At 42.6% G+C, this 26,922-nt stretch overlaps 1 protein-coding gene across 1 annotated transcript in view; it reads right to left on the minus strand.

The window, feature by feature from the left end:
- The window catches only part of carmil2 (capping protein regulator and myosin 1 linker 2), a 51,581-nt gene that overhangs the window by 14,090 nt on the left and 10,569 nt on the right, over nt 1-26,922 (minus strand). Inside the window, exons 16-34 of the mRNA XM_070831295.1 lie at nt 26,379-26,483; nt 25,278-25,347; nt 25,025-25,106; nt 24,433-24,529; nt 23,711-23,765; nt 23,302-23,474; nt 22,871-22,939; nt 22,262-22,355; nt 22,085-22,171; nt 21,279-21,407; nt 20,869-20,985; nt 19,392-19,567; nt 16,803-16,890; nt 16,171-16,260; nt 16,002-16,068; nt 13,501-13,566; nt 13,037-13,449; nt 7,093-7,196; nt 1,154-2,057 (exon numbers count right to left, since the gene is read on the minus strand). Coding sequence (XP_070687396.1) covers nt 1,154-2,057; nt 7,093-7,196; nt 13,037-13,449; nt 13,501-13,566; nt 16,002-16,068; nt 16,171-16,260; nt 16,803-16,890; nt 19,392-19,567; nt 20,869-20,985; nt 21,279-21,407; nt 22,085-22,171; nt 22,262-22,355; nt 22,871-22,939; nt 23,302-23,474; nt 23,711-23,765; nt 24,433-24,529; nt 25,025-25,106; nt 25,278-25,347; nt 26,379-26,483 — 2,986 coding nt within the window. The remainder of the gene's footprint in view (nt 1-1,153; nt 2,058-7,092; nt 7,197-13,036; nt 13,450-13,500; nt 13,567-16,001; nt 16,069-16,170; nt 16,261-16,802; nt 16,891-19,391; nt 19,568-20,868; nt 20,986-21,278; nt 21,408-22,084; nt 22,172-22,261; nt 22,356-22,870; nt 22,940-23,301; nt 23,475-23,710; nt 23,766-24,432; nt 24,530-25,024; nt 25,107-25,277; nt 25,348-26,378; nt 26,484-26,922) is intronic.

The following is a 26,922-nucleotide window of genomic DNA, read 5'->3' on the forward strand; positions in this document are numbered from 1 at the left end:
TAACCCAGTTCATTTATTCAGCGTAAAAGCCCTTATTTAAGAGTGCATGGTGTAAGCACAGCTATGTTATGCTGTGTTCAACGAACAACTCAAACGAGAACAATTTAAATTCAAATAGCAGAAAAAGACCTGGAAGATACTCGTCACAGTCACCTGACTTGAATCCCACAGAAAATCTCTGGAGGGATTTGAAGAAGGTGGTTGCACCACCCAAACCCAAGAACACTGGAGAGCTGGAGGCTGTTGTCCATGAAGAATGGGCTCAGATTCCTCAGGACCGCTGTCAGAACCTGGTGTCTGGCTGTGCATCACGTTTGCAGCAGGTCATAACACCAAAAAGGTGCTCTACTAAGTACTAAAGATGCTTATCAAGAAGGGGTTGAATAATCTAGAGACTGCAGTGGTCATGGTAATTTGCAGTGGGGGTTGAATAATTTTGAGTGCAACTGTAATTCTTGAAACTCCAGCGCCCTCCAACAATGCTGTTAAATATGACTTATAAGAAAAATGAATCAGAATCAGAATCAGAATGAGCTCTGCGAGGAGAGCACGAGGAGGGTCAATTTACAGATGTGTCTCACCTTGCTCCACACAGAAATGAATGGGAAGCCCACGAGAGGAGCTCTGATCAGCCAAAATAAGTGAAACCACCACTGAGAATGTACTACATCTGTGCAGGGCCTTTGAGCTGTTGCCGATAAAAATCAACACTTTGTGCAGATGTTTTACAGTAAATGTGAATGTGTAGGACTACTAACAGCAGTTTTACAGCGAAAGAAAATTAATTAGATAGTTACAACAGCTTTTATGTGAAGAAGTCTGACAGCAGCAGAGTGCAAGTATGACATGATTGTTGTGGTACAGGTGGGAGTGCATATTATGCTTAATCTACCATGACAATGGCTAAATGGAATCAACAACGGTTAAAACAAGAGAAGATTGGAGAACAGCAAGGCTACTTAAATGTACATACTTATGAAATAGGGCAAATTAGAAATAAAACAGTCTCTAAGGCCTGGTTCTAAGCTGTAGTTAAGAATTTCAAGTACAAGTGATTCATTCCCAGGGGCTGTTGCTTCTCCTAGATGATCTGACAGTGTGTGTGTGTGTGTGTGTGTGTGTGTGTGTGTGTTCAGTGTATTGACAGACTGACCTTGCTGTGTGTGTCATCCTTGTCATCAGGCTCTAATCCCGTCAGCAGTATGAGGCTCTGGCTCTTGCCCTCCCTCAGTGACCTCTTGGTCACATTCAGTCTCCTCTCTCCATACGGAGTCCCTTCCAACTTCATCTCCTTCATCGGCACGCCGCTCCTCTCCTGCTCAGTTAGAGGAGAAGTGACAACAGGACTGGGTGTGCGACCTGGCAAGACAGGAACTGCATCTTCCTCCAGGTTGGAAAGCGTTGCAGTGGTGAGGTCGGGGCTTGTGACGATGGGGTAAGAGGGAGCAGTCTCACTGGGAGGCGTCATCGTGGTTAATGTCTTGGCAGGCGCCATCGTTCCCTTCGCATCGCCTGCAAGATGGTGGCTGGTGGCAACGGTTCCTTCTGTGGTGGCGGCATCATTAGAAACGTTAGCATCCTCCACTGACCTTGCCCCTCTCCCCCTCTCTCTCTCCTTGTCTCTTTCCCTCTCTCTCTCCCTTTCTTTGGCCTCGCGAAGGGGTCGAATGAGGTCTGCAATGGAGGTCCTTTTGACCTTGACCCCCTCTCCTCCTCCTCCCTCTCCCCCTCCTGCCTTGGCAGCTCGGCTGGCTCGAGCCCTCTTGAAGGCAAAGAAGTCGCCAAACTTTTTCTTGATGTTTTTGGTGGGAAGTGTGATGGGGGTGGGAGTGGTGACAGTAGAGGGGGCGGGGGAAGTGGAGGGTGTAGAGGGGGGCGGTACATCAGAGGGTGTGAAGGATGTGTCAGTAAATGAGACAGAGGGAGAGGTGACAGTGGTGGTGGTAGAGGAGGTGATATTGTCAGACGAAGAGGAAAAGGGGGTTGAGGCTGAGGGGGTGGAGCTCGACTCTGAGGGAGTGGCTTGGGCAGGGTTTGACTCCTCCCACTGGCCTTTTCTGCAGCAGAAAGACAGCAGAAAGAGCAACAGACAAGAAGAGACACTCAGTACTACAACTACTGCTACAACATGCTTAGTTCAGGTACACAACAAGAGAGGTCATGCAAACAGCACACAGAGCAAAACATCTCTCAGTGATTACCACTTTTTGCTCGGCTGGAGTTCGAGGCCTGCCGTGGTGATGTTCAGTTGGTCAGCCTGACAGTCTGCTCAACAGAGCCACATATCTAGATGACTGCGGGCCAGATTACTATGAAATTTGGCCTGGATATTTATTGTCCCCTAATTATTTTGGTTACCCTCTGACCTTTCGTCTGACATTATTTTCACTTCCACCAAATCTCTGCCTGAGGAGGAAACTTATTTTTAATTCACAATTTAATACACAACAGCTCTTAATCTGAAAGCAAACGGTCATGAGATTTGCTGAGCTCATTGAGGCTTTCACGTGGTCAACCCTCTTGATTTCAATCACCGGGCTGTGAGTATATATCCATCCATGAAGGGAACACCTAGAGTATGCATCCATTTTAACCAATGCTGATCCCTACACTCGTTGGGGTTGGAACCATTTTCAGGCTTTAAATCTTGTTTTCTCCACATACAGGCTGTTGGGCCTCCACCAGAAAATGGTGAGGACTACATGTTTCTGTCTTTTGAACAAAGGGCTCCCTCTCTGAACTCAATTTCCCCAGTCCTTAAGTTTTCACACATATGTGTTAAACGCACACCTGGAGCCAGCTTTACAGCCACCATTGGACCCTACAACCACAGGTCAACAAAACCAGAGCTGCCCCACTGCTCTCTCTCTCTCTCTCTGGTCTCTCATCTAGACTGTGGAGAGTCTATCTCTCCTCCCAGAGCTCTCTCCCAATTCTCCTCTGGACCTCTGTTCCACCTCTGCGCTCTGCTGGAGACCAGTTCAGCTGCACCTCATCTCACCGGATCCCCTGAGAGTCCAGTCCCAGCCCTGCAGCTTACTCCTCCAGCCCCAGCCTCAGTGTGGCCTGTACCAGAGCAGACCACCTTTTTCATAGCAGCGACACAAAGTCCTGCCAGAACCAAGTTGCTCAGCACCAGCAGGTATGATCTAAAGTCTGACAGCTGATCATCAGAACAACAGGAGCACACCAGCAGGTTAGCACCAAGCTGCTAACTAGCAAGGAACAAAGGAGCGACCGGATTTCTACATCCTGCAGCCAGGACAGTAAGGACAAAGAACCAGAACCTTCTTCCAGCCTGGTTCATCAACAGGCTGAGAAAGCAGCACACTGAAGGACCTTCAGTCCCAAAACTCGGACAGTTCTGAGAAAGAACAGCTGTAGCAGACAGCAGCTGCTGATGTGCTGGGTGGTCACCGGACATACTTCTGTTCATACTACAGTGGACATCGAACAATCCCCACTACACACACATGAGTATCATTTTGAATTTAATTTCAACATGTCACACAGCATGTAATAATATGTATAAGCCACCAAGTCATCAGTCATAGCAGTTAGGGTAAAATAACACATTCCCTAACGGAGACCAGCTGATCTCAGGCCAATGTCATATTGACTAACTGGGTGATTACAATGGCAATTCACGCTAAAAGGATAACGTTGGTGTCTTTAAATCTGGGCCCCATTTTTACATATTTTGGGTTCACATTGAGTATTTGGTACAAAAAGATTGGGGACTGGTCCAGTAGATCACCTCAGCAAGAAGCAGGAAGTGTCATTATTACGCAAAGGATCCGTACACAGATAGACCTGTAGGATCTTTTTTGTTTAACAGAAACGTTACCTCACAGAGCACACAAGTTTCTGGTCTAACCCCTAATTGGCTAGTTAGTTTGTGTTATTGTACAAGTTTTTTCATGGGTTAGTTCCGATCCAACACAATATTTGTGTGACACACACAGTACAGTAGTGTTCTGGAAGGTAAAATTGCTATTTTTGTCAATGGAGTCTGGTGTCTTTGAGGAGAGTGATGTAACAGCTGTGTGTGGTTAAACCAAAAGGATTTCACAGGTCTACCCATTCCATAATATTGTCAGACACATAACAATCTGAGCTTGTCAGTGACAAAAGAAAGGACATTTAGTGGACATTTGATGGCAGGGATGCCTGAAAGGATTAGCCTGTTCATGAACGGTGGCTGCAGCGATCTACTGTATCTTCTGTCTAATTCCAAAACGTTTTATACCTACAAGTCAATTTAAACCCAAATATATATTTAAAAAAGGCATTGCTTTAAAATGCTCAGGTGTCTTTTAATATCTGGCTAAGAAAAATACAACCATTTTATGATTTTGTGCACTGAAACACCAGTCAGGCAGGTCCAGAACAGAATTCATTCAAGGAATGTGTGTTTCTGTGGTATTACACTCAACGGACACAGGGTGTATTAAAGACTACATTAACATTCACCATGCAGTCTAAACAAACAGCTACATGGCTGAAATCACAAAGACATTTATTACATAGCAATACACTCTTATCTAAGCAGTTCTCAGTGGTTATCAGGGGCGGTTTGGCCTTTGCTTCTTGAAAATGCAAAAACTACATTTATAACAGTGGAAACTCTCTGTTCACTTACCTGCCAGAGATAGTCATTATTTTACAGCATCAACAATGACAAAAAGAGCAAATTATCACTGAAAGTTATGGAAGTTGGTGGAGATGCTCATAATCAGATAAAAAAGAAGCAGTCTGTTCTTATACTTGTACAACTCCGGTCTACACTGTCAGTGTGCATGTGTGAGTGTGTATGTGTGTGAGTGTGAGAGAGAGAGAGAGAGTGACATTTTAGGTGTTACAGTAGTGTTAATTCATGTAGTGTATGTATCTATAAAGGTATCAGGATAGTAGAGATGAAATCAAAGCAGGTCTGTTCACAGGTCTTTTTTTTTTTTCTCTCTTCGTGCCCCTGGTCATCCCAGCACCTGGGGAGGGATAACGGTTGGAGTCCGCGCTCCAAGGCCGATACAAAAGCTTGGATCAAGGGCTGACTTTCAATAGATTGCAGCGAGGGAGCTGCTCTGCTACGTACGAAACCCTGACCCAGAATCAGGTCGTCTGCAAGTGATTCAGCACCAGGCTCCCCACAAACACGCGGTGCGTGATAGGAGAGGGGCGACCCTTCACCCAACGCGGACCCCTACAGAAGCCGCCCACATTGAGCCTGGGTCTGTTCCAGGTTTCTTCCTGTTAAAGGGGAGTTCTTCCTCCACTGTTTCCTAATCTAATATCTGATGCTGCTCATGTGGGGATTCTTGAATCCTTAATGTTGAATTCCTGAATCGTTGGTCTCTCTCTAATTAAAGAGTTTGGTCTAGACCTGCTCTTTATGGAAAGAGTCTTGAGATAACGCTGTTGTGAATTGGCGCTATATAAATAAAGATTGATTGATTGATTGATTGATTGATTGACATGGGAAAATACAGTGGTTTGATCTGCATAGTGTGAACAGGGCTCTGTTCTCAAAGCTGTTGTGGATGTACCATGAATGTTACTGTGAAACTTGGGGATCCTTGACATGCTGTCTCCATAACAAAAATTTTAATATTTTCTGAACTTTTGTTCTGGAGACAGCATGTATAAACCATGCAGCATGCAACCACCCATTTCCCAGAAATCCATTTAGATGGGCACTCCAGTGATTTATTCAAATAAATTCCAACACATTTGGGGCCTCACAAGAGACAACTATGGATTTGTCAAAACTGATGTAGCAGAGGTTTAGATATGGTCATGCTTCAAAAACATTCAATCCTACATTTCACATAATGCAATACCATAGCTTATCAGACCATCCCTGCTACGAAAATGTGCCCATCTTTCAAACTCCTCTTCTCAGTTTATAATGGTTAACACTCAGACTTGACAAAGTTCCCACAGAGTCACTGAAGACCATACAACTATTTCCTCATTTTGTTACACAAAATAACAGAATCACCTGCCAGTATAACACAGTACAGTTCAACAGCACCACAACTACAACCTACAGAATTGCCTTACAGTTGAATCTACTCGTCTCTACAACAGCTTTAATACAAAGTGATCTTAATGAAGGGAGGATTTATTGCAGGGGTGCTGCATTAAGCGTGCCTAATAAATTGGTAAACGGGTATATATTTAGGGTGTGGAAGGACAAAACACCCCAAAAGCTCATGCAGGCATTTTAATGGGACATGAGTCCCTGCTATTGATGTCACATGTGCAGGTCAGATTACACAATTATGGTGGTGGGATTGCACAAGGATGGATATCCAGCCAAAGCCTACCCAGTAAGTCTGGTCCCTATTAGAGTGGGCTGTGTGAAGGCTGAGATGTATCAGGATTTCTTTGAGCTCTGATTAATATATCAAATCTTTCCATTGCTTGTGTGGATGCTTATTATTTTTCAGACTGCTGAGCTCCTAAAAAATTCCAGACAACCAGTAAAGGTGAGTTGTTATATCAGTATTGGCGGCATAACTGCTTATTAGAGTTTTTAGCGTGATGATTTTGATGTTTGTTGCTTGTTTTCTGTTTTAATATGTTGGAAAACGGAACGAAAGACATTATTAATGCAAATGTTGCTGATTTTTTTAGAAACCATAAAAATGCACAATAAATGAATGATGATCTTGCAACACCCTTGTTCTGTCCTTAAGGCACAGCAGGGTGCTGCGGCACTTTGGGAACCAGTGGTTTAGTGGATGGTTTTGCTGAAACAAAAGAACATTTCCATGCAAGTTGCCATGATTTTACATTTTGAAAATCAGCAACAGGTATTGTCAGTCAACAGTCCATCATGGCTTTCAGTCATTATCAAAATTCAATATTGATATCAATGATATCAATGTTATATTCATTTCAAGACTTGTTCTTAGTAGATCTCAAAGATTTTATTTCCCCGATACTGCTGTCTTAGGTGGATATTTGCGAAATATTATTTATTGATATTTGACAAGGAGAAAGAGTGTGTGTGTGCATGCTCATGTTTGTGTGTGTGTGTGTGTGTGTGTGTGTGTGTGCGTGTGTACATGCATTAGTTGAACTCACAGTGCATAGTCAGGAATGATTTTCTTGGTAAAGAACTCCTCTACTCCTTCATCCACTCTTCCCATCCCCCCAGTGGCCTCAGTTTCTACCTTTGAAAACGGCTCCTGCAACAAAAAACACAGTATAACATACAACATGTACACCATGCATTGAGAGTTAATTGTGAGGGTTTATGTTTATTAGGTGGTTCATTAACTTCTTTTAATCTGCATTTCAGTCAGTGCAAAAAATCTGGGTGTTCTAGATTCTGATGCATTTTGATATTAGCGTGGCACTGGTCCATACATGTTTGTTTCACTTCCGAAATATCAAACTATTATTCCACTGCTCTCATCTCACAGCAGTTTTGAAAAAAGATTATTCATGCTTTTATCTTACCACTTGGTTACTGGAACTGTCTCTATTCTTGCTTTAAACTTGCTTTAAAGATAAGACACACCTCACATGCAGTTTATTTACCAATATACACAGTTTAAATGTTGACAGTCAGGAAGAAGCACATATTTAGCAACTTAATAAATACAGGGACACGCTAGAGTCATGTCACGAGGAAATTCCCATTCCCATTGCTGCAATAAAAAAGACACAGCCATCAAAAACAGCTGGTGTTCCTAACGTTTGCTATAACTTGGATAGATGAACAAAGAAACAGGAATAACACAACATTTAGATTAAATGGTGGCTGGACAGAAGAGGATAGGGACTGTAAACTCCACAGAGAGAGCTGGAAGATTTTATTTTGGTTCTGACCTAAAAGCTTATCAGCTGCATTATAGACATAGAGCAATTAATTCAGTTTAATATACACAGAGAAATATATTCCACAAGGATTGATACTTGGGCCACTTATATTTCATATATTCATTAATAAATCAGTCTGTCGGTCTGCTCTGAGTAGTACTCGTGCAAATGCAGATCAGACAGTTATTTACACAACAAAGTCTCTTATTAATAAAATTCTGTATTCACTTCAAGTATGATTTGGAGAGCTGGCATCATGCCAGTAAGTTGTCTCTTCATAAAAAGAAAAGTATAGTATGCCTATTATAACAAAACATCCTCAAATGTACAAAATGTCCTTATATACTATAATTACACACAGCGATATGTTCTTATTATCAAATAAAAAATTTTTTTGCATGCATCATCCACTGGTTAGTTTGTGAAACTTAATAATTTGTCAGGACTCACAGGGTATGAGGCATCTAAAGGCACTTGTGCTGTGCTCCAAAAATTGTCACTCATAGTTTACAGAGACTTTATAGAGGCTACTTGTGCACTCCTGCTTCCATTTCTGAACATCAAACATGTTTAAAATAATCTTTAAAAACACTGTGATTTTATCTCACGCCTGTCAAAACCATCCACTCTAGACTGGAACAGTTCAGCTTGGTCTGATCAGTCAATGTAATAATATAATCAGCCCAACAATCAAAATGTGTTGCCATCTCCAGCCAAAAGTGAGCCCACTAGGTACCAAAAACACTGGTGATATGGTACATACATACATACATACATACATACATACATACATACATACACACACACATACATACACACATACATACATACAGTACATACATACACACACACATACATACATACAGTCCATACATACATACATACATACATACATACAGTCCATACATACACACATACATACATACAGTCCATACATACAGTCCATACAGTCCATACATACAGTACATACATACATACATACATACACACATACATACATACAGTACATACATACAGTCCATACACACATACAGTACATACATACATACATACATACATACATACACACATACATACAGTCCATACAGTCCATACATACATACATACATACATACATACATACATACATACATACATACAGTACATACAATCAGTACATACATACATACATACAGTCCATACATACATACATACATACATACATACATACATACATACATACATACATACATACAGTACATACAATCAGTACATACATACATACAGTACATACAGTACATACATACATACATACATACACACACACACACACACACACACACACACACACACACTTGAATCACACCAATGGGATGTTTTCCTGTTCATGAATGTAGTCTTGTCTACATCTTTCAGTGCCTTCCATCTATGTCTATCATCCAGAGAAAACAACATGCCCCTCTTTCATTCTCTGCCACCTCCATTGCAGCCACCTGTCTCTACATGCTGCATGCCAACATGGCACTCTGTCATACAATTGTTGGCATAAAGACTCTCTCTCTCTCTTTCTCTTTCTCTTTCTCTCTCTCACACACACACACACACACACACACACACACACACACACACACACTTGATACCAAGAGGCAACAGAGCTGTCTCCACACACTGATCTGTACACGCACGCACCATGTGGTCATACATATAATAGGCTGATATATAAGTTTACATGTACAAAATCTAAAGTGACCTTTGATATTCTCTCAAAGGTTTTTACAGCTTTTACTGTTTACAGCAACAATGTTGATGCATGCTGAATGAACAGCAGGAGAGTAAGCAGAATTCCTCCCATGGGTGCACAGACAGACGAGCCAAGGCACACTGCACACACCACGGGCCTAACTGGGCAGGCTAGAGCAGGTGGAAGTAAAGCTTTACCAGGAAGCAGATGGGCTGAAGAAGTTGGTGTTGCAGGAAAACCGTGGAAGGAGGAGAGGTCATTACACCACACCACTTTGTTACAAGAATAACCTACGGACTTCTACATGTTGTTTTTTGGGATCTACTGGCTCCATATTCTGGAGGAACATCAGGACTATAGATGGACTACAGCTTGTGTTGTGTTTTCTGTCCTCCTTCGTGTGGTATATGTAATTTCCCACACCTGGTTGTATGACACATGTCCACTAGATGTCTTCACTGAGTTTCCCGCCTTTGTGAATCACCATTGAAATTAGTGACCTACCTCATGGCTCTTGCTAATTTGCCTATAGTATACAGTACAGTGGGAAGGTTTTCTTGTGCACACGCCAGATCCTCCTATGCTGCCTTGTAATCTAGCCATCTGTTAGCTTGCATGCTTCTTTCCTTGAACTGGATAGAAGGAAAGACTGTTACTCTTCATGGTAATTCTTCTGAAATACTAACAAAACCAAATCATCATTTTCTTCATCACAATTGCCTGATCACCTTGTCATGTGATGGTGTGCATAGTGATTGCTGATGGATAAGCAATTGACTTCCAAGTCCATGCCTGAACCATGAAATCTTTGGTGGGATTTAGATTGTCAGCAGAAATATTGCTGTCAGTTTTGGGTGTATTTGGATTAGTGCTCAGAATTGGCAGCAATATACAAGAAAACATTAATAATTAAATAAAGGCCTTTTGTAAAAAATATTTTTAAAAAGTAAGATCTCAATTGAAATTGTGCAATTTCGGAGAAGTAATCATGGCAGCATAAACATTTTAAGTGGAAACGTTTGAGCATAATGATATATTGAATCTTCGTTGCTCTCAGCAGCACAGGCCTCTACTATGGAACTTCCATCCACCGCTTATCCTTCAGAGTCTGGGGGCTGGAGCCAATCCCAGAGGTGGGGTACACCCCCAGGGCACTCCCTGGACTGGCCGCCAGTCAATCACAGGACTGATACATAGAGACAGACAACCAACCTACAGGCAATTTAGAGTCACTAATTTACCCAACCTGCATGTCTTGAAGCCGGAGTACCTGAGTACCGGAGTACCTGAGTACCTGGACCCTTGTTGCTGTGAGGCAGCAGTGCTAACCACTGAACCTGTGCTCCTGCTACAAAGTCCCTTTTTTAACACAGTATAATACGAGGCCCTTTTAACTATTAGATGACATGATGAATGTAAACCTTGCATGTTAGCAGGCTAATGCTAATCTTGTCTAAGTAAAGTATACTAGCCCCTCTTAAATCAAACTGGCTTGCTAACCATGCATGTATAAAAAACATGACATCTATTCCGTCCAACAAGTGCTCACCTCGCGCATACGCCAAAACGAGGTTCTAGCGTGAGGTTAGGTTAGGTTAGATTAGCTCAAGCTTAGGTTCCAGGGTATGTGGCCCACAGCAGCAATATTTATCCCATCATGCCTCAGACCATTAGACTGTATGAAATACATAGTTAAATGACCTGAAAAATAAATACACAGCTTGTTTCACAGAGGTGACACCGACTTTAGAGAAGTTTAAAAAAGATAAAACACCCATGGCGTTAAAAAGTATAATACAAAGAGTAATAACTGACCATGTTTATAGCTGGAGATGTCAGCAGCTTTACACATGTGTCTTTTACAATGCTGGTCTATGGAGAAAATGTTTCTGGCCGACAGGAGATTCTTGGTGCAGTTACACTGCTGCAGTACAGTAGTGGCCACTGTGAAACATTAGAAACAAGGCTGCATGGAGGCCCAGGATTCAGTTCTTCTCAATATACATCCATGGTGCTAACAGGCAAATGTGAACCTCTGCTCTCTGATTGGAGCAAAAAATTCAAGTTTGCACATTTAGTGACAAACATGAACTGATTCTTTCTGTAAAAGTGAATATCCAATCAGCAGACATGGTAACCGAATGAATCATTTTCTTTTCTCTTGTCTTTTAATCGCCTATCTGAAATATCCTCCATGTCCAACAACTTAGAGTCATTTTACATCGTTATGGAGCATGCCGGTAGTCACTGTCAGTAACAGCTAGTATTGCTGACATTTGTTGTTGGGCTATAAATTGCTGAATACGTTAATAAAATCGAAATCGAAATTCTCGCTAATCACTCACTGGTAAAGACGGGGATGATGATCTATGCCAGACTGTGGGCCATATCATCCACTGTACTCATGTCTCCCATACCATCAAAAACCACGTGTGATGTCATGTACTTGAAAAACAACTAAGGCCAACATCATTAACACCTACAAACCAGCAAACGACAATCATTCAAAACCTTCCAAAAGAGAGACAACTGACACACACAAGGTCACCACAGAAATCCCCTTTTTCCATTTAAACAGCACAGAGGAAGAGACCCCCACTTATGTGAAAACATGAATAATTGACTTAGTGAAAGCATTCCCTGGAGAGAGAGAGAGAGAGAGAGAGAGAGAGAGAGAGAGACAGAGAGAGAGAGAGAGAGAGAGAGAGAGAGAGAGAGAGAGAGAGAGAGAGAGAGAGAGAGACACGGAGAGAGAGAGAGACACGGAGAGAGAGAGACACGGAGAGACAGACAGAGAGAGAGAGACAGAGAGAGAGAGAGAGAGTTCAGTAGAGAAATCAGCACTGGGAACAACCCAGGGAACACCACTCCCAAAATGCTTGTGCCTGTTCTCTCACACACATTCATACACACACTGAGCACAACTACACTACAGAGAATGCAAGAATAAAGATGGCTACCTTTATTACTACAGCATTCTAGAAATGAGAGCATTAGATAGATAGATAGATAGATAGATAGATAGATAGATAGATAGATAGATAGATAGATGTAATCTGGGTATTATGCTGCATTAATTATAATATGAGGATAAGGATCCCAGTCATGAGCAACATAGCCTCTATCCCTCCATTTCTCCCCTCTTTACCTTCTTTTTTTTTTTTTTACATTCGCTCCATCATGTTGTTTTGATTTTCTCCATTTCCACCCTTTTCTCCTTGGGGATCCCTCAGTAGTCATGCAATTAGCTTGCTGCCTCATCCACTCTTCCCTCTCTCCATCTATCACGCCTTCATCTTTCATCTTTCCATCCCTGCATCCATCTTTCTACCTTTTCCTGTGGCTGTGTTCTGAATGATATTTGTCTGCACATGTATTGTTGTGTGGATGCATACATGCAAATGCTGTGCAATATGTGTGTGTGTGTGTGTGTGTGATTGTATGGTCAGTTGTCAGTGTTTCTGGGTATGTGTGTGTCCTTACCTGAGGCCTGGAGGAGGGGGGCTGAGTGTGCGTGCGTCGCGGCCGTGGTCGGGAGGCGGTGTAGTGCCTTAGAGTCTGTCCCTGGGTAGGTAGAGGCTCCATGAGAAAAGCGGGGAATCCAGAGTCAGGGAGGGGGCCTAGGCTGGGGCCGCAGCCAGGGAAGGGAGCCTCTCGTGTGGATAAGCCTCCGCGGCCGGCTGCCTCCTCCTCTGGAGCTCGAGCAGAGATGGAGTAAAGGCGGGGGAGGCTGGGAGGAGGAATGAACGATGCTCCTCTCACTCCTGATAATGCTGCAGCAGCATCCACTGCCTCCACCTCTCCCTCTCTCCGCCTCCAACCCCTCCGTCTCGGGGGGGAGGGGGACAGGGAAGTGGAAGGGGAGGGGCTTGAAGCTGTGACTGACAGGGCAGTTGCTGTCGGCAACTGAGGGAGCCCACACCTTCCTCCTCCTTCATCTCCTGCACCCTCTCCCCTCTCTCTCTCTGCTACTCTGTCCCTGGTCTGCTGATCCAAGTCTGCATCCAGGAGGCCTGAGAGAGAAGCAGTTTGACTGATGAGAGGAGAGATGATGAAAGAGGGAGGAATGGAGCGAGGAGGAGGAGGAGGAGGAGGAGGAGGGATCCAGCCCAGGCAGCAAGCATGCTTTTTGCTGGAGTGTACTGTACAGAATATATGTACTATAGAGCTAGGGCAAGCACAGCTGTACAGCACACAGACACAAAACATGGAGGAGGGGGTGTCAAGAGACAACGGTAGAGGGGGAGGAGAGACTATGCAAGGGAAGAGGGGAGACAAAGGGGGGCAGCATACAAGAGAGAAATAACCCGTTAAGTATAGACATGCAGAGGGAAAAGAGAGGAGGCAGCACAGCAGATGGATGCTGCAGTCACACGGTGGTGCACACAGTAACACAGCTATCAGCCCGTCACAAGCTAACACACTCACACACACAGGAGACAAGGTAGAATGTGGTGCAGCCTACATTGTTACTAATCTCTCAGTTACACAGTCCTCTGCTCATTTCAGAAGCCTTTGAAATGCAAATCGATGAATTCATTTTTAGAAATAAACTGCTCAAATTTAGATTCTTTATAAAGATGCTGTATAAAATATTGACCTACTTCTTCTTGACCTACATCTGCCAAACAAGTATTCAGAAACAGAAAATGCTTAGGAGAACTATTGTAAGCAGCACAGTATCAGTTCGTTCATCAGTATTTCTTTTAAAGCTATCCTCCCTCCAACAAACAAAAGAGGCGGGGGTGGGGCGTTATGAGCCGGGGCGCCCCAAATCCCCCCCGTGTTTCCTCCTCTTCCTTCATCATCCCCTCCTCCATCTTCTCCCCATCTCATCTCTCCCATGGTGAAAGTCACTGGTGTGAGAGTAAACAGGCCATGCTCCAATTAGCCAAACAGCACTGTCTGCCACAGAGGGCTTCATGGACCAGGACAATGGGACCAGATGAAATACATGACGAGAGGTTAAGATGTCACACTGGATCACTGTAGCAGCATCACACGCTTCACTTTTATTTTCAGATGTTGTTGACAATGTAATACTATCGCATTTATTAATTCAATCCTGATTAGTTCACCAGTCTGGGATTCTTCAGGAAGGATGCCACATGCCTCTTATTAAGTTATATCATTATTCATCCAATGTGTTTGGTGGTTTAAATTACAACTGAAGCTGAACAGCTTTGCTCACTTTGACTGAGCTCATGGTCCTGGGTGGAATAACACATTTAGATTTTAAGACTTAAAGATTTCAAATTCTCAAATATTGTAATTAGTACTTTCAAATGACTTTATGCTCTCAAAATATTAATGTACCAAATTTAATTTGTGCCATTGAATTATTATCTTTTATTCTTGATAAACAAATTGCCTCATACTCATATGACATGATTTATTTCCTTGTCCCTTCTGCAGTCTTGTTTTTATAAAGTAGTGATGCTGCACTAGTCAAAGTTTCAGAAATTGTGTTTGACCACTGATTCTTAGCTCCAACTGTGCAACCTGATGCAGCTCAAAATATACAGTGACAGTTGTCAGACCATGGGCCACAGGTTTAACACGGCTACTGTATGCTTTCACTTAGGATGAAGATATGTGGATTCACAAGTTGCTCTAATCAATATTTAGGTCTTATCAGTGGATCGCATGGCTTTGCGCAACATGATGAACCAACAGAGAACCATGACTGAACTCTGCAGCTCCACGCAGATCTACCCAGCATTTTAGCATCTTTCAGGAATCGGTTTTTCTCACAGCTGCACTGTTTGTTTCAGTCTTGCTGCTCTCATCAGCAGCAGCAGCAGCAGCAGCAGCAGCAGCAGCAGCAGCAGCAGCAGCAGCCAGCTGCCAAGCTCTGGGATCCATAGACAGACAAAGTCAGAGACCAGCTGGTGATTAAAAGAGACAGATATTCTCTCAGGTGTTGGGGAAGACCAAAAGCAGAGCTAAAATGAGTGACTGTTGAACATACATTCACAAGGTGGACACACACACACACACACACACACACACACACACAACGCCAAATGAATGGTAATACTGCTGTGTCTGTTGAATGTGTACAGAGAGAACTGTTCACCACATCAACACACACTGATGTTATCACTGGCGGTCATTAAGACACTGACTGTACACGTTACTGAACAGTCCAGTCTGGACTGTTCAGTACAAAGTAAGAAGTCCTGTGCTCACATGTGTTTCATTTTCCCCCATGACACCTGCCAGGCTCCATGTGTTTGTGTTGTGGCGTGTACAGTCATGAATACTTATGAACCAAAGAATATTTAGTCTTCTTTAGTCAGTATTGTTGTATTTATAGTATTGTTGCACTTTGTCATTTAATGGCTCACCCACATATGCAAATGTGTTCAAGTGAACTGAACTGAAAGGAGATTTACAGAGCAGGACCGACATATTGAATCACATGATAATACCGGCTGTAGCTCACTCTTAATCGAAGGGGCAGGCCTCAGACTCTTGGAATGGAAACTATGTCTCCAAAATGCTGGACAGTACTGGTGATGGACAAAGTAAAAGAACAAAAGTGGTAAATCCAAAGCACAAAGGAATGAATGGATAACAGAATGAATGATAATAGATGGGTGTGTGTCCCTCACATCATCAGTTGGGAAGTCGCTGTTGACCAATCGGAGCTCTGGGATCTGAATTTTCAGAGCGCTGCATGAGTTTTCTTTTATCAGGCAATCCTAAACAGGAAATAAAGAACAGGAATAATATGTGATCATGTTTTCTAATAAAATATCACTGATAATGCTGTGGAGTTATACAGACAACTAATACTCCCTGTTAGTGTTCTCAAGGGAAGTATAACAGTGCAGCGTTTGAGGAGATATTCTTGTGTGCATCTTCTACAGAGTGACACTGGAGTTATTGGAGGGTGTACTGTTTCACTTTTGACCAAGTCAGCAGTTTCCCCCTGCATGCAGTCTTTGTGTTAAGCTAGAATAAACACATCCTGGACTCACCGCTGAGATTAAAATGAATTATTCTTTCCATGTGATTGTGCATAAAACAGCAAACTAGCAAAATTCCCAAAGTGTTGAACTGTTCATCAGTTGGAGTTAATACATGGATGATAAACTGTTAAAACACAGTGTCTAACCATACAATAAATATAAATACAGTTCAGTCATCATTAACACCTCACCACACACACACACACACACACACACACACACACACACACACACACACACACACACACGTACAATAATATACACACATTTACCATTTTGTCCTGTGCCGTTGTCAAGTCCTGTAGAGCCTGTTCTATGATGCTTTCAGCCAGAGAGACACTCAATGTTTGTCTCAATTCACTGGATAAAAAGTGAGAACAGAGGAATGGCGAACATTTGATTACAGCAGCAGAAACAATCAAACAGTCAATCAATGAAAGTAAATCAGAGTTAATACTGGATAGGTAGAATCTGTACGGTGGTGGTGCAGCACAGCATGGTCTTAGATGTAACTGGAGTTGAACACATTTATTGTAGTCCAAACAGAGTTAATAGCAGCCCAACATATTAGACACACATGCAGTATATCTGTGGCATACAGCTTTTCTGCTCTAAGTTGTGTCTTGTTAGACAACTAGTCTGTGATACGTGAGGAAAGGCCTTCAGACACGCAGAGACTGTGCACAAAGCTCTGAATCAAGAAACAGCTCCAGGGATAAGTAATGCTGAACCAAAAATGTCTCATTTTCCATTTCCATTTCCATACCTGGCGACTGAACAAACAAAATAAGCAGCAGAAATCATTTCCCATTCTTGATAGTGTATGAGTTGCTGGTCAGTGTTTATTATTCATGATTATGATGATGTAAATTACTCAATTTACACACAATTGGCAACACATTTCCAGTATAGTTGCCTTTGAATCTGGACAGGGAAAGGCAGCCCCCACCACAGTAAATAATCAGTTCATTTAAATGATTCCTTACAGTATATACAGTGGTGTGAAAAAGTATTTGCCCCCTTACAGATTTCTTCGGTTTTTGCTTTTTTGTCACACTTACATGTTTCAGATCACCAAACAAATTTTAATATCACACAAAGATAACCTGAGTAAATACAAAAAGCAGTTTTTAAATGATGATTTTATTTATTAAGGGACAAAAGCTATCCAAACCAACCTGGCCCTATGGGAAAAAGTAATTGCCCCCTAAACCTAATAACTGGTTGTGCCATCCTTGGCGGCAACAACTGCACTCAAGTGTTTGCAGTAACTGGTAATGAGTCTTTCACATCGCTGTGGAGGAATTTCAGCCCACTCTTCTTTGCAGAATTGTCTTAATTCAGCCACATGGGAGGGTTTTCGAGCATGAACGGCCTGTTTAAGGCCATGCCACAGCATCTCAATCGGATTTAAGTCCTGACTTTGACTAGGTCACTCCAAAACCTTCATTTTTTTTTTGAGCCCTTCAGAGGTGGACTTGCTGGTGTGCTTCAGATCATTGTCCTGCTGCAAAACCCAAGTGCGCTTGTGCTTGAGGTCACGAACTGATGGCCGGACATTCTCCTTCAGGATTTTCTGGTAGAGAGCAGAATTCATGGTTCTATCAATTATGGCAAGTCGTCCAGGTCCTGAAGCAGCAAAGCAGCCCCAGACCATCACACTACCACCACCATGTCTGACTGTCGGTATGATCTTTTTCTGAAATGCTGTGTTAGTTTTACACCAGATGTAACGGGACGCACACCTTCCAAAAAGTTCCACTTTTGTCTCGTCAGTCCACAGAATGTTTTCCCAAAAGTGTGGGGGATCATCAAGATGTTTTTTGGCAAGTGTGAGATGTGCCTTTGTGTTCTTTTTGGTCAGCAGTGGTTTTCGCCTTGCAACTCTCCCATGGAGGCCATTGTTGCATCATGACCTTAACTGAGGCAAGTGAGGCCTGCAGTGCTTTAGATGTTGTTCTGGGTTCTTTTGTGACCTCCTGGATGAGACGTCGATGCGCTCTTGGAGTCATTTTGGTCGGCCGGCCACTCCTGGGAAGGTTCACCACTGCTCCATGTTATCTCCATTCGTGGATAATGGCTCTTACTGTGGTTCGCTGGAGTCCCAAAGCCTTAGAAATGGCTTTTTAACCCTTTCTAGACTGATGGATGTCAATGGCTATGTTTCTTGTCTGTTCTTGAATTGCTTTAGATCGGGGCATGATGTGTTGCTTTTTGAGATCTTTCAGCCTACTTCATGTTGTCTATTTAAGTGATTTCTTGATTCTACAGCTCTGGCAGTAATCAGGCCTGGGTGTGGCTAGTGAAATTGAACTCAGCTTTCAAACATGTGGTTAATCACAGTTAATTCATGATTTAACAAGGGGGGGCAATTACTTTTTCCCATAGGGCAGGTTGGTTTGGATAGCTTTTTTCCCTTAATAAATGAAATCATCATTTAAAAACTGCTTTTTGTGTTTACTCAGGTTATCTTTGTGTGATATTAAAATTTGTTTGATGATCTGAAACATGTAAGTGTGACAATAAAACAAAAACAGAAGAAATCTGTAAGGGGGCAAATACTTTTTCACACCACTGTGTGTGTGTGTGTGTGTGTGTGTATATATATATACACACACACACACACACACACACACACACACAGTAAATAATTACTGTTGTACTGCTGGTCGATGTTTGGACGTGATGTGCTGACCACTGTTTCATAGCTCCTGTGGCAGCCAGAGAAACTTTTGCACACATGCAGTTTCTACTCTTCTCTCTTTTACAATCAGTCCCAACATTCTCTCAGCTCATACAGTGTCTATGGTAATTATACAGTGTAAATTGGGTTGATTAAACTGACACTGTCCTGTCATTACCTTAGTCTGTTGCTGATGATCTGCCCTGTGTTCTCCACCAGAGTGCTTCTCAGGAAGTTGTGTGTCTGTCTGCTTCTTTTGGACACACACTCTGACAGACACTCACACACACTAGACCGCTGGACCACCCGTGGACACGCAGCCTCTGCACACCTCATCAGGCCTTGAGCCATGTCCTGGAACACACACACTGGGAGCTGAGCATGGCGGAACACTAAGCTGTGGGATATAACACACATGCTCTGAAAAGGTTTTTGTCAGACACTCCTCAGGATGATCTGTGGACATGAAGGTAGAACTGGAACAGGACATTTTGCTGTAAAATAGTGTAAAGACTAAATCAAATGGTTTTATGTGAATTCTGCTCCAAATGAGCCCATTTAATCTGATGTGGTGGCACATAGTGCCGGAGGCAGAGCCTTCAGCTATCAGGCTCCTCTCCTGTGGAACCTCCTTCCAGTTTGGGTTCGGGGGGCAGACACCCTCTCTACATTTAAGAGTAGACTAAAAACCTTCCTTTGTGATAAAACCTATAGTTTAGGGCTGGATCAGGTCTTAGACCAGCCCCTAGTTATGATGCTATAGGCTCAGACTGCCGGGGGACTCCTATGGTGCACTGAGCTCCTCTATTCTCTCTCCTCCTCTTCCTCTCCATCATTATGTCTCATGTCAGCCTAATGTCTGCCTCTAACTTGCTGTCTTCCCCGGAGCCTTTCTGTGCTTTCTCATCTCTCAGGTTCCTGTGGATCCTGGTCCTGGTCCTGCTGATGTGGTTCTCAGGTTCCTGTGGATCCTGGTCCTGGTCCTGCTGATGTGGTTCTCTGCTTCATGAATCACTGCTGCGGATCGTCGGCCACTCGTCATGTTTTTCAATAATATCATACTGCTAATCTTTTAGTCACACTCCTATTGTCAGTGCTATAGTCACTGCTAGTATGTTGGCTGCTATAGTTCAGGTCTGGCTCAGGCCTTAGACCAGCCCCTAGTTATGCTGCTATAGGCTCAGACTGCCGGGGGACTCCCATGATGCACTGGGCTCCTCTCTCCTCCTCTCTTCTTCTCCTCCTCCTCTTCCTCTCCATCCATATGCCTCACTAGTCATGCTATTATTATTCATATATTAACTATTGTCATGTTTTTCAATGCTACCATATTGCTAACTATTAGTCATATTCCTACGGTCAGTACTATAGCTGCTGTTACTATTTTGGTTCCTCTCTCTCCTGCCACTGTGTCCTAATCTAATATCTAATGCTGCTCATGTGGGGATTCTAGAATCCTTAATGTTGAATTCCTGAATCGTTGGGTCTCTCTCTAATTACTACACTAAGAACTACAGCCTCAACCCGCTTCTGTGATCCACAACACATCATTTCTGAATTGGTAAAGTTGGCCTCCACATGATTGAGTAACAGTGTGCTACCTTGTGATGTTGCCTGTGTGATAAGGTTTACAGCTGGTGTATTTAAACGTGTACCTGTATGCTCCTATTGAACTCATTTGTCAGGGCAGCAGCTGCATCAGTGAGGATGCTGTTCACCAAGTCTCCATCAGAGGCACACGGCCTGCCTGCCTCGTAGAGAGCGGGAAGGAGCTGCACAGGGAAACACAACGAAAGCATTAGTCAGTAAAGCATCATTTACATCCCCACGTCACAGGTACACTTTTACAACCTAATGCAAGGAAGTACGACAGCTCTGCCACATATTGTGCCATTTAAGAGCTACACCTCTGACAGGGTTAATCAAATGATTACCTTTGTTAGTAAGTTATAATTCACAGGTCAGCTTTTGGATTGGATTGCATTCGATTGTACAGCTCTACCTAGTAACGAGGCAGTTACCAATGATTGGTGGTTTCGCCCAAAACCAAGTGAGCTGCCTGTACCTTGAAGGACTCCCTGGTGTTGTGCAGCACCTCATGTACCATGAGGGTGTCAGCCTGATCCTCCTGATTGTTGCAGTGGTTTAAACGTTGAAGGCTGTCCTCCAGCTGCCGACACATAGCCTGGACCAGCTAAAGTGGAGGAACAACCGACACAGACAGAGCTGAAAATAAAGACCTGCAGACACTGGCTTATAGGGCCAATAGCATTTTTAAATAACCATTAAATATTCTTCAGTCAGAAGGTCCCACCTTTGACATGATAGGATTTAGCTGCATTGATCATGTAAATGTAAAATGTAAAATGTGAAGTCTGCTTGTATAACAGAGGGGCGGAGGAAAGCGCCTGTCCTGGTAAACCAACTTTAACCAGCACAATAATTCCTGCAAATGATAGTAAACTAGTTCCTGCAGGGCACTCTAATATTTCTTGGTAACATACAATGAACCTTCCACTACGCACTGCAGTACTGTTGCTCTACACCATTCACTACCTGCTTTGGTTGTGCTCCAATTAGGTGAAGCTTTAGCTCATTAAAACCCAGCGGGGGCTCGTGTTCAATGTCCTCTGCGTGCGATCCATAATCTTCCATATAGTCCTTGCTGTCAGGATGTACAGTATTCTCACAGCAGAGAACATACGTATATTAAAGAGTAGGGCAATACGGCAAATGCAATTTTCTATATCAGGTCAAACTCAAATGAATAAACATAATCAAATTTAAGTCATATGCAGTTTTCAGAACATTAAATATTTGAACTAAAGGTCTCAATCATCATCAGGTATATGTTATATTTATACTTCTTACCTTTTCAGACTGTTGAGCCCTAAAGGCTTGCTGAAGCTCCACTCTGTCAGACTGTCTCTGGTTATTTCTGTCTAAACACTGCTGAATCTGCACACACAGGGTGCACACTGTCACTATACAGGTAAATTAATAACACAAGATCTGAATGTGAGTCCCTCACACACCTCACACACTGACCTTGTGCAGGGCTTCTTTGGTTCTGTCTGGGTTGCTGCGGTAACTCTGAGTGATGTCAGCCAGCGGCAGAGACACCTGCTGCAAAGTGAAGTTCCTGCACAACAACTCAATGATTATTATTATTATTGTTATTATTACCAGTATTATTAATATTAATAATAAGAATACCCTCCTTTCTTAGGGTTCCTGCCTTAGATATTTATGTCAAGAATGACCTCTGCCTAATGTTTTGGCTTGTTCTATGAAATGTGCTCTATAGATAAACTTGACTTGACTGCTGCACCTTAGTTACAGCCTTAGAGATGTTGTTTTTATCATGTGCACAAGATAAGATATGATCTTTTGGGGCTGCTTTACTACAGCAGGTGTTGCAAAACTGTCAGTGTCCAAATCTGATGATCAGAGGTGATTTTTAAGGTGTTCATTGATGGCTGAGGCAGGCAAAGGCGGTCTTCACATGATATTAGCAGCAGCATGTTAGTCAACAACTGCACCTTGCACTAAACTAGTTTTTAGGCTTTATCAGTGTTTACTGGTGCGTGACTTAGTATACTATACTCTGGCTGATGTGTATGTGTGTTTGTGTGTCTGCATGTATGAATATATGACCTCTCCAAGGCATCAGCCACATCCTGGAACCCTCTGGCAGTTACATTGTTTCTGTCCCATGTCAGAGTCCTTAAAAGATATAGAGACAGAGGTCACTGCAAGGAAGTGCAGCTGTACCTGGTACAGCATCATCTGAGTATGATGGTCTGTCAGTGAAAACTCTCGGAGCTAATCACACACTGAATGTTATAAATGTTAGTTTCAAATAATGGAATCATGACACCTAGTGGCAAACAGCAGACCCACAGCTTAAAGTACACGTGACAAATAAATAAAGACAGTTACAGTTATTTAAAGGCTGCCATTATTCTATAATTCACAAATTATTTTAAGATGGCATTACAATAAAAATGATTTGCTGTCTGTTAGTTGCAATATGTATGCAACACCTTGGCTAGTGTGTGTGTGTGTGTGTGTGTGTGTGTGTGCACCTTAGTCTGGTATTACTCATCAGGGCTTTGGCTAGCATCTTGGCTCCAGTATCTCCAATGTTGTTTCCACTGATGTCCACTTCAGCCAGAGCTGCATGGCCGCCCAGAGCGCTCAGCAGGATGTGTGTCCCTGTCTTCAGCTTGGAGTCACACACTGATAGAGACTGCAAGGGCTACATACACATATGCACATATATTATCGTGCCAAACACCGGGGAGAAAGAACATTTAGACTGAGAACTTTAAATGAAATATGCCCTACATTTGTTGTTTTGATGATGGTCAAGTTGTTCATAAGTAAGAATTAGAAATGATCCACAATCTTCCATGTATTGTATCTAATGCACTGTCTATGCATGGTTTACTGAAAAGCTAATATTAACAACTGAGAGAAAGCAGAGTCACTCACACACTCTTCATCCTGAATGAGTGCAGCTATACGATGAAGAACATCAGTGAGAGCTCTGGTAGACAAAGAAAGAAAGAAAGATATCAGAAACATTTAATCAAAAATTAGGTTTTGAAAGTTAGTAGTTAGTAGGAACTTTCGGTTTACACGCTCTAAGTCAGTGTCAGATGTATTCACAATGCGTAGGCATTAAACCACACATGCCATTTCCCAAGCTGGTATTAATAAAAGAATGTGTGCTCCTCATGCACTATTCAGAGCTGTGTCTAATGGTGGAGTGGAACAGCTGTCCTGGTTCTGCGATGCAGCACGGTAAAACTGCACTGCTTCTTTGCTGTTTTGCTTATTGACTGGTCTCACAGGGGTGGAGTGAGCAGAAGTGTTGTTTTACAAATGGATGTTTAAGGGAATGCCTGTATTTATTCAGAGCTGAGGGGAGTGGAAGTGTGCAGATGTGCCTGTTTCCCCAACGACAGTTTTGTATTTGACTGTTTTGTCACTATGCAGCATTTTTTCTGAAAGCAGCACATTTAGTCAAATTGGTGAAGATGTTTTATTAATAATGTATTTGCATGTGTATTCTTATAGAACAGCGCATTGAGCTCTCAGGGCCAACGTAGAAATGACTCATTTCAAGGACACTGTCCATGTACTGAGCCGACGTCAGGAGAGGACAGTGATAGAGCAAAAGGATCATGTATAATGGAGTGAGTACAGCAGACCTTGACTTCATGGCAAAGTTTTTCCCCAGTGAAAGGTGTCGAAGAGATTGACATCGACCAACAGACAGAACCAGAGTCACCATGTCGTTCTCAAAACCTACAGCCACACAGAGAGAGTTATTCCAGACATTACCAATCATTGATTAGATGATTTCACTAATTCATTCCTGGTCTTAATGACATCAAGTATACCAATATTTAAGTGAATCCTCTGTTTAACATTAATGAGATGCATTAAATCCAATGACGTTCAATTTAATTAGATGAATCAAAATGTGCATTGACATTAACTCCAGGAAGTCGTTGCTTCAAGCCCAGAAAAGGTTGAGCAATAACCTGCTGTAAAAGCACAACTCCTCGGTTTGACCCTTCGTGTTTTGTACAGATTAAACAAGTGAAATCAGTTTTAGCCAGGCTAGCTAACACCTGCATCCTTTTGCAGTTTGATGCTGCAGCAGTGTGGATCAAACTCGTGGCCTTGGTCTAGATTGCAGTATTATGGCTTAAGAAGAGTGTTTATTGTGCATATAGCAGGGTGGAGTCGATGGATGTGAACCCTTTTGAGGAAAACAGTGTGTCTGATTTAACATACTGTTGTTAGAGATATCCAGGCTCCTGATAGCTGTAGCTTCAGAGACGTGCTCTTGTATCACCTGGGCCCCTGCTGAGCGTAACTACACATACATGTCCACACACACACACACACACGCACACACACACACACACACACACACACACACACACACACACACACACACATTGGCACTGTTTACTGTGGCTTCTGCCACTCATCATCACAACTGAAAAATGGGTTTCGTACATCTGTGAATGTGTGTGTACTGTACCTCGCAGCTACTAATGTCCAACTTGAGCCCAAAGAGACAAGTGTTGGTCGCCAGACCCTGCAGTAATAACCTGGTTGCAAGACAAATATGAAACATACAAGTCTAGTTATAGCAAAGTTGCTTTGGCATCTTTCAGAATCAGAATCATATTCAAATTTATTTAAGTAGGTTTTCACACTTTGCCTTGGTATCTTGGTGCATAACAACAAACAGAGTGAAAGAAAAGAAAAGCAAATAGAATACATTAAAAGAAAATAGAAAAAAAAGTTAAAAATGAAATAGAGAAGTCAGGACAGTGTGGATCATTGATATGATCATTTTTGTGATCTTAAATATACAGAAATGGATAAATACTGTGCAGTAAAAAAGGATGTTGTGGAGAAGTATTAGGAGGAAAATGACTATATTGGAATAACAAACTAGTGAGTTTTGACTTTACTCATGCTCAGCAGAGAAAATATTTCTCATGTGTAGGGACCAGAGCAAGAGAAGGAACTGAAATCAATGTCAGTTTCATCATAGAAGACTTTGTGGCGGACAGACTTTCCAGTTAGAACAACAGGACAGTAATGCACGGCAGTTTTGGAGGGAAATGAATAAACTGCTGATTCCAGAGGAGATCCTAATCAAAAATGGTGAATCGTCATTTAAGAGTGGCCATATATGGGAAACAGATGTGTGCTAGTGGGAAACAGAATGTAGTCTTTTGAACACATGTAATAGTTCTCACCTATTTAATGGTCAGTTCTTAAATGAAAGGATTCATAATGTTGATTATAAGAGGCTAAATTAAATAAAGCGGTGACTCTGGACACCCTCCTTAATGAGGATCCCCAATGTGTTCAGATTTGACATTGCTTATGTCGAGTGGTATCACACAGTCTGTGCTGAATAAATCCCTAATCACAGGTCAACCCTGGAGTCACCCTGGAGGTGTCAGCGTGATCAGTACTGCTTCTAAAACTGTCTTCAGGTATCCTCAATGTTGGACTTTCACGTTGGTGAATGAACAGAACGGTTTTAGGAAAGTGAACAGTGAACTTTCACGTTGGGAAAAAAGAGGAAATATCATGTTATTGCATTTGTTGGGAGAAAAGTCACCTGAGAGCTTGTGGAGGTAGTTTGGTTGCAGATAGACCCACGTATTTCAGCTCACGGCTCTGACTGAAGAACTGCTGAATGCTCCTGGTCACCCCCTGCACCTTTCTACACAGACGCAAACAACACAAACGGTCACAGGCCGTGTTTTCAGTGGACCACACTGTGAAACTGTGCTAGAGTGCATCGTAGCGTCTCATTCCAGTAGATTCATTCAACAGTTCCAGTTATGTCAGACTGCAATACCAAGCGTGCCCACGAGTTCTCCTCGGTGTGTCACCTGTTTAATCAGCTGTCTGCGTACCTGCCAGTGTTCACCCGCTTGTCTCAGATCAACTATGTCACATAAACACTCCAGCCGTTGTGCTGTGGTGTCTGTCTGCTCATTCAGAGCATCCTCCGATGGACAAATGTACAGCATGTGAACATTTACATCTTGAGAGAAAGTAACAATTTTGGCTTTCCTATAAATAATGAATACAATATTAGAAACTGAGGAAATGACATTGCACAGCTGGACAGTGGTGGGAAGGAATCCTGTAGTTGT

The sequence above is a fragment of the Pempheris klunzingeri genome, chromosome 5, assembly GCF_042242105.1.
Source record: "Pempheris klunzingeri isolate RE-2024b chromosome 5, fPemKlu1.hap1, whole genome shotgun sequence".
Taxonomy (NCBI): domain Eukaryota; kingdom Metazoa; phylum Chordata; class Actinopteri; order Acropomatiformes; family Pempheridae; genus Pempheris; species Pempheris klunzingeri.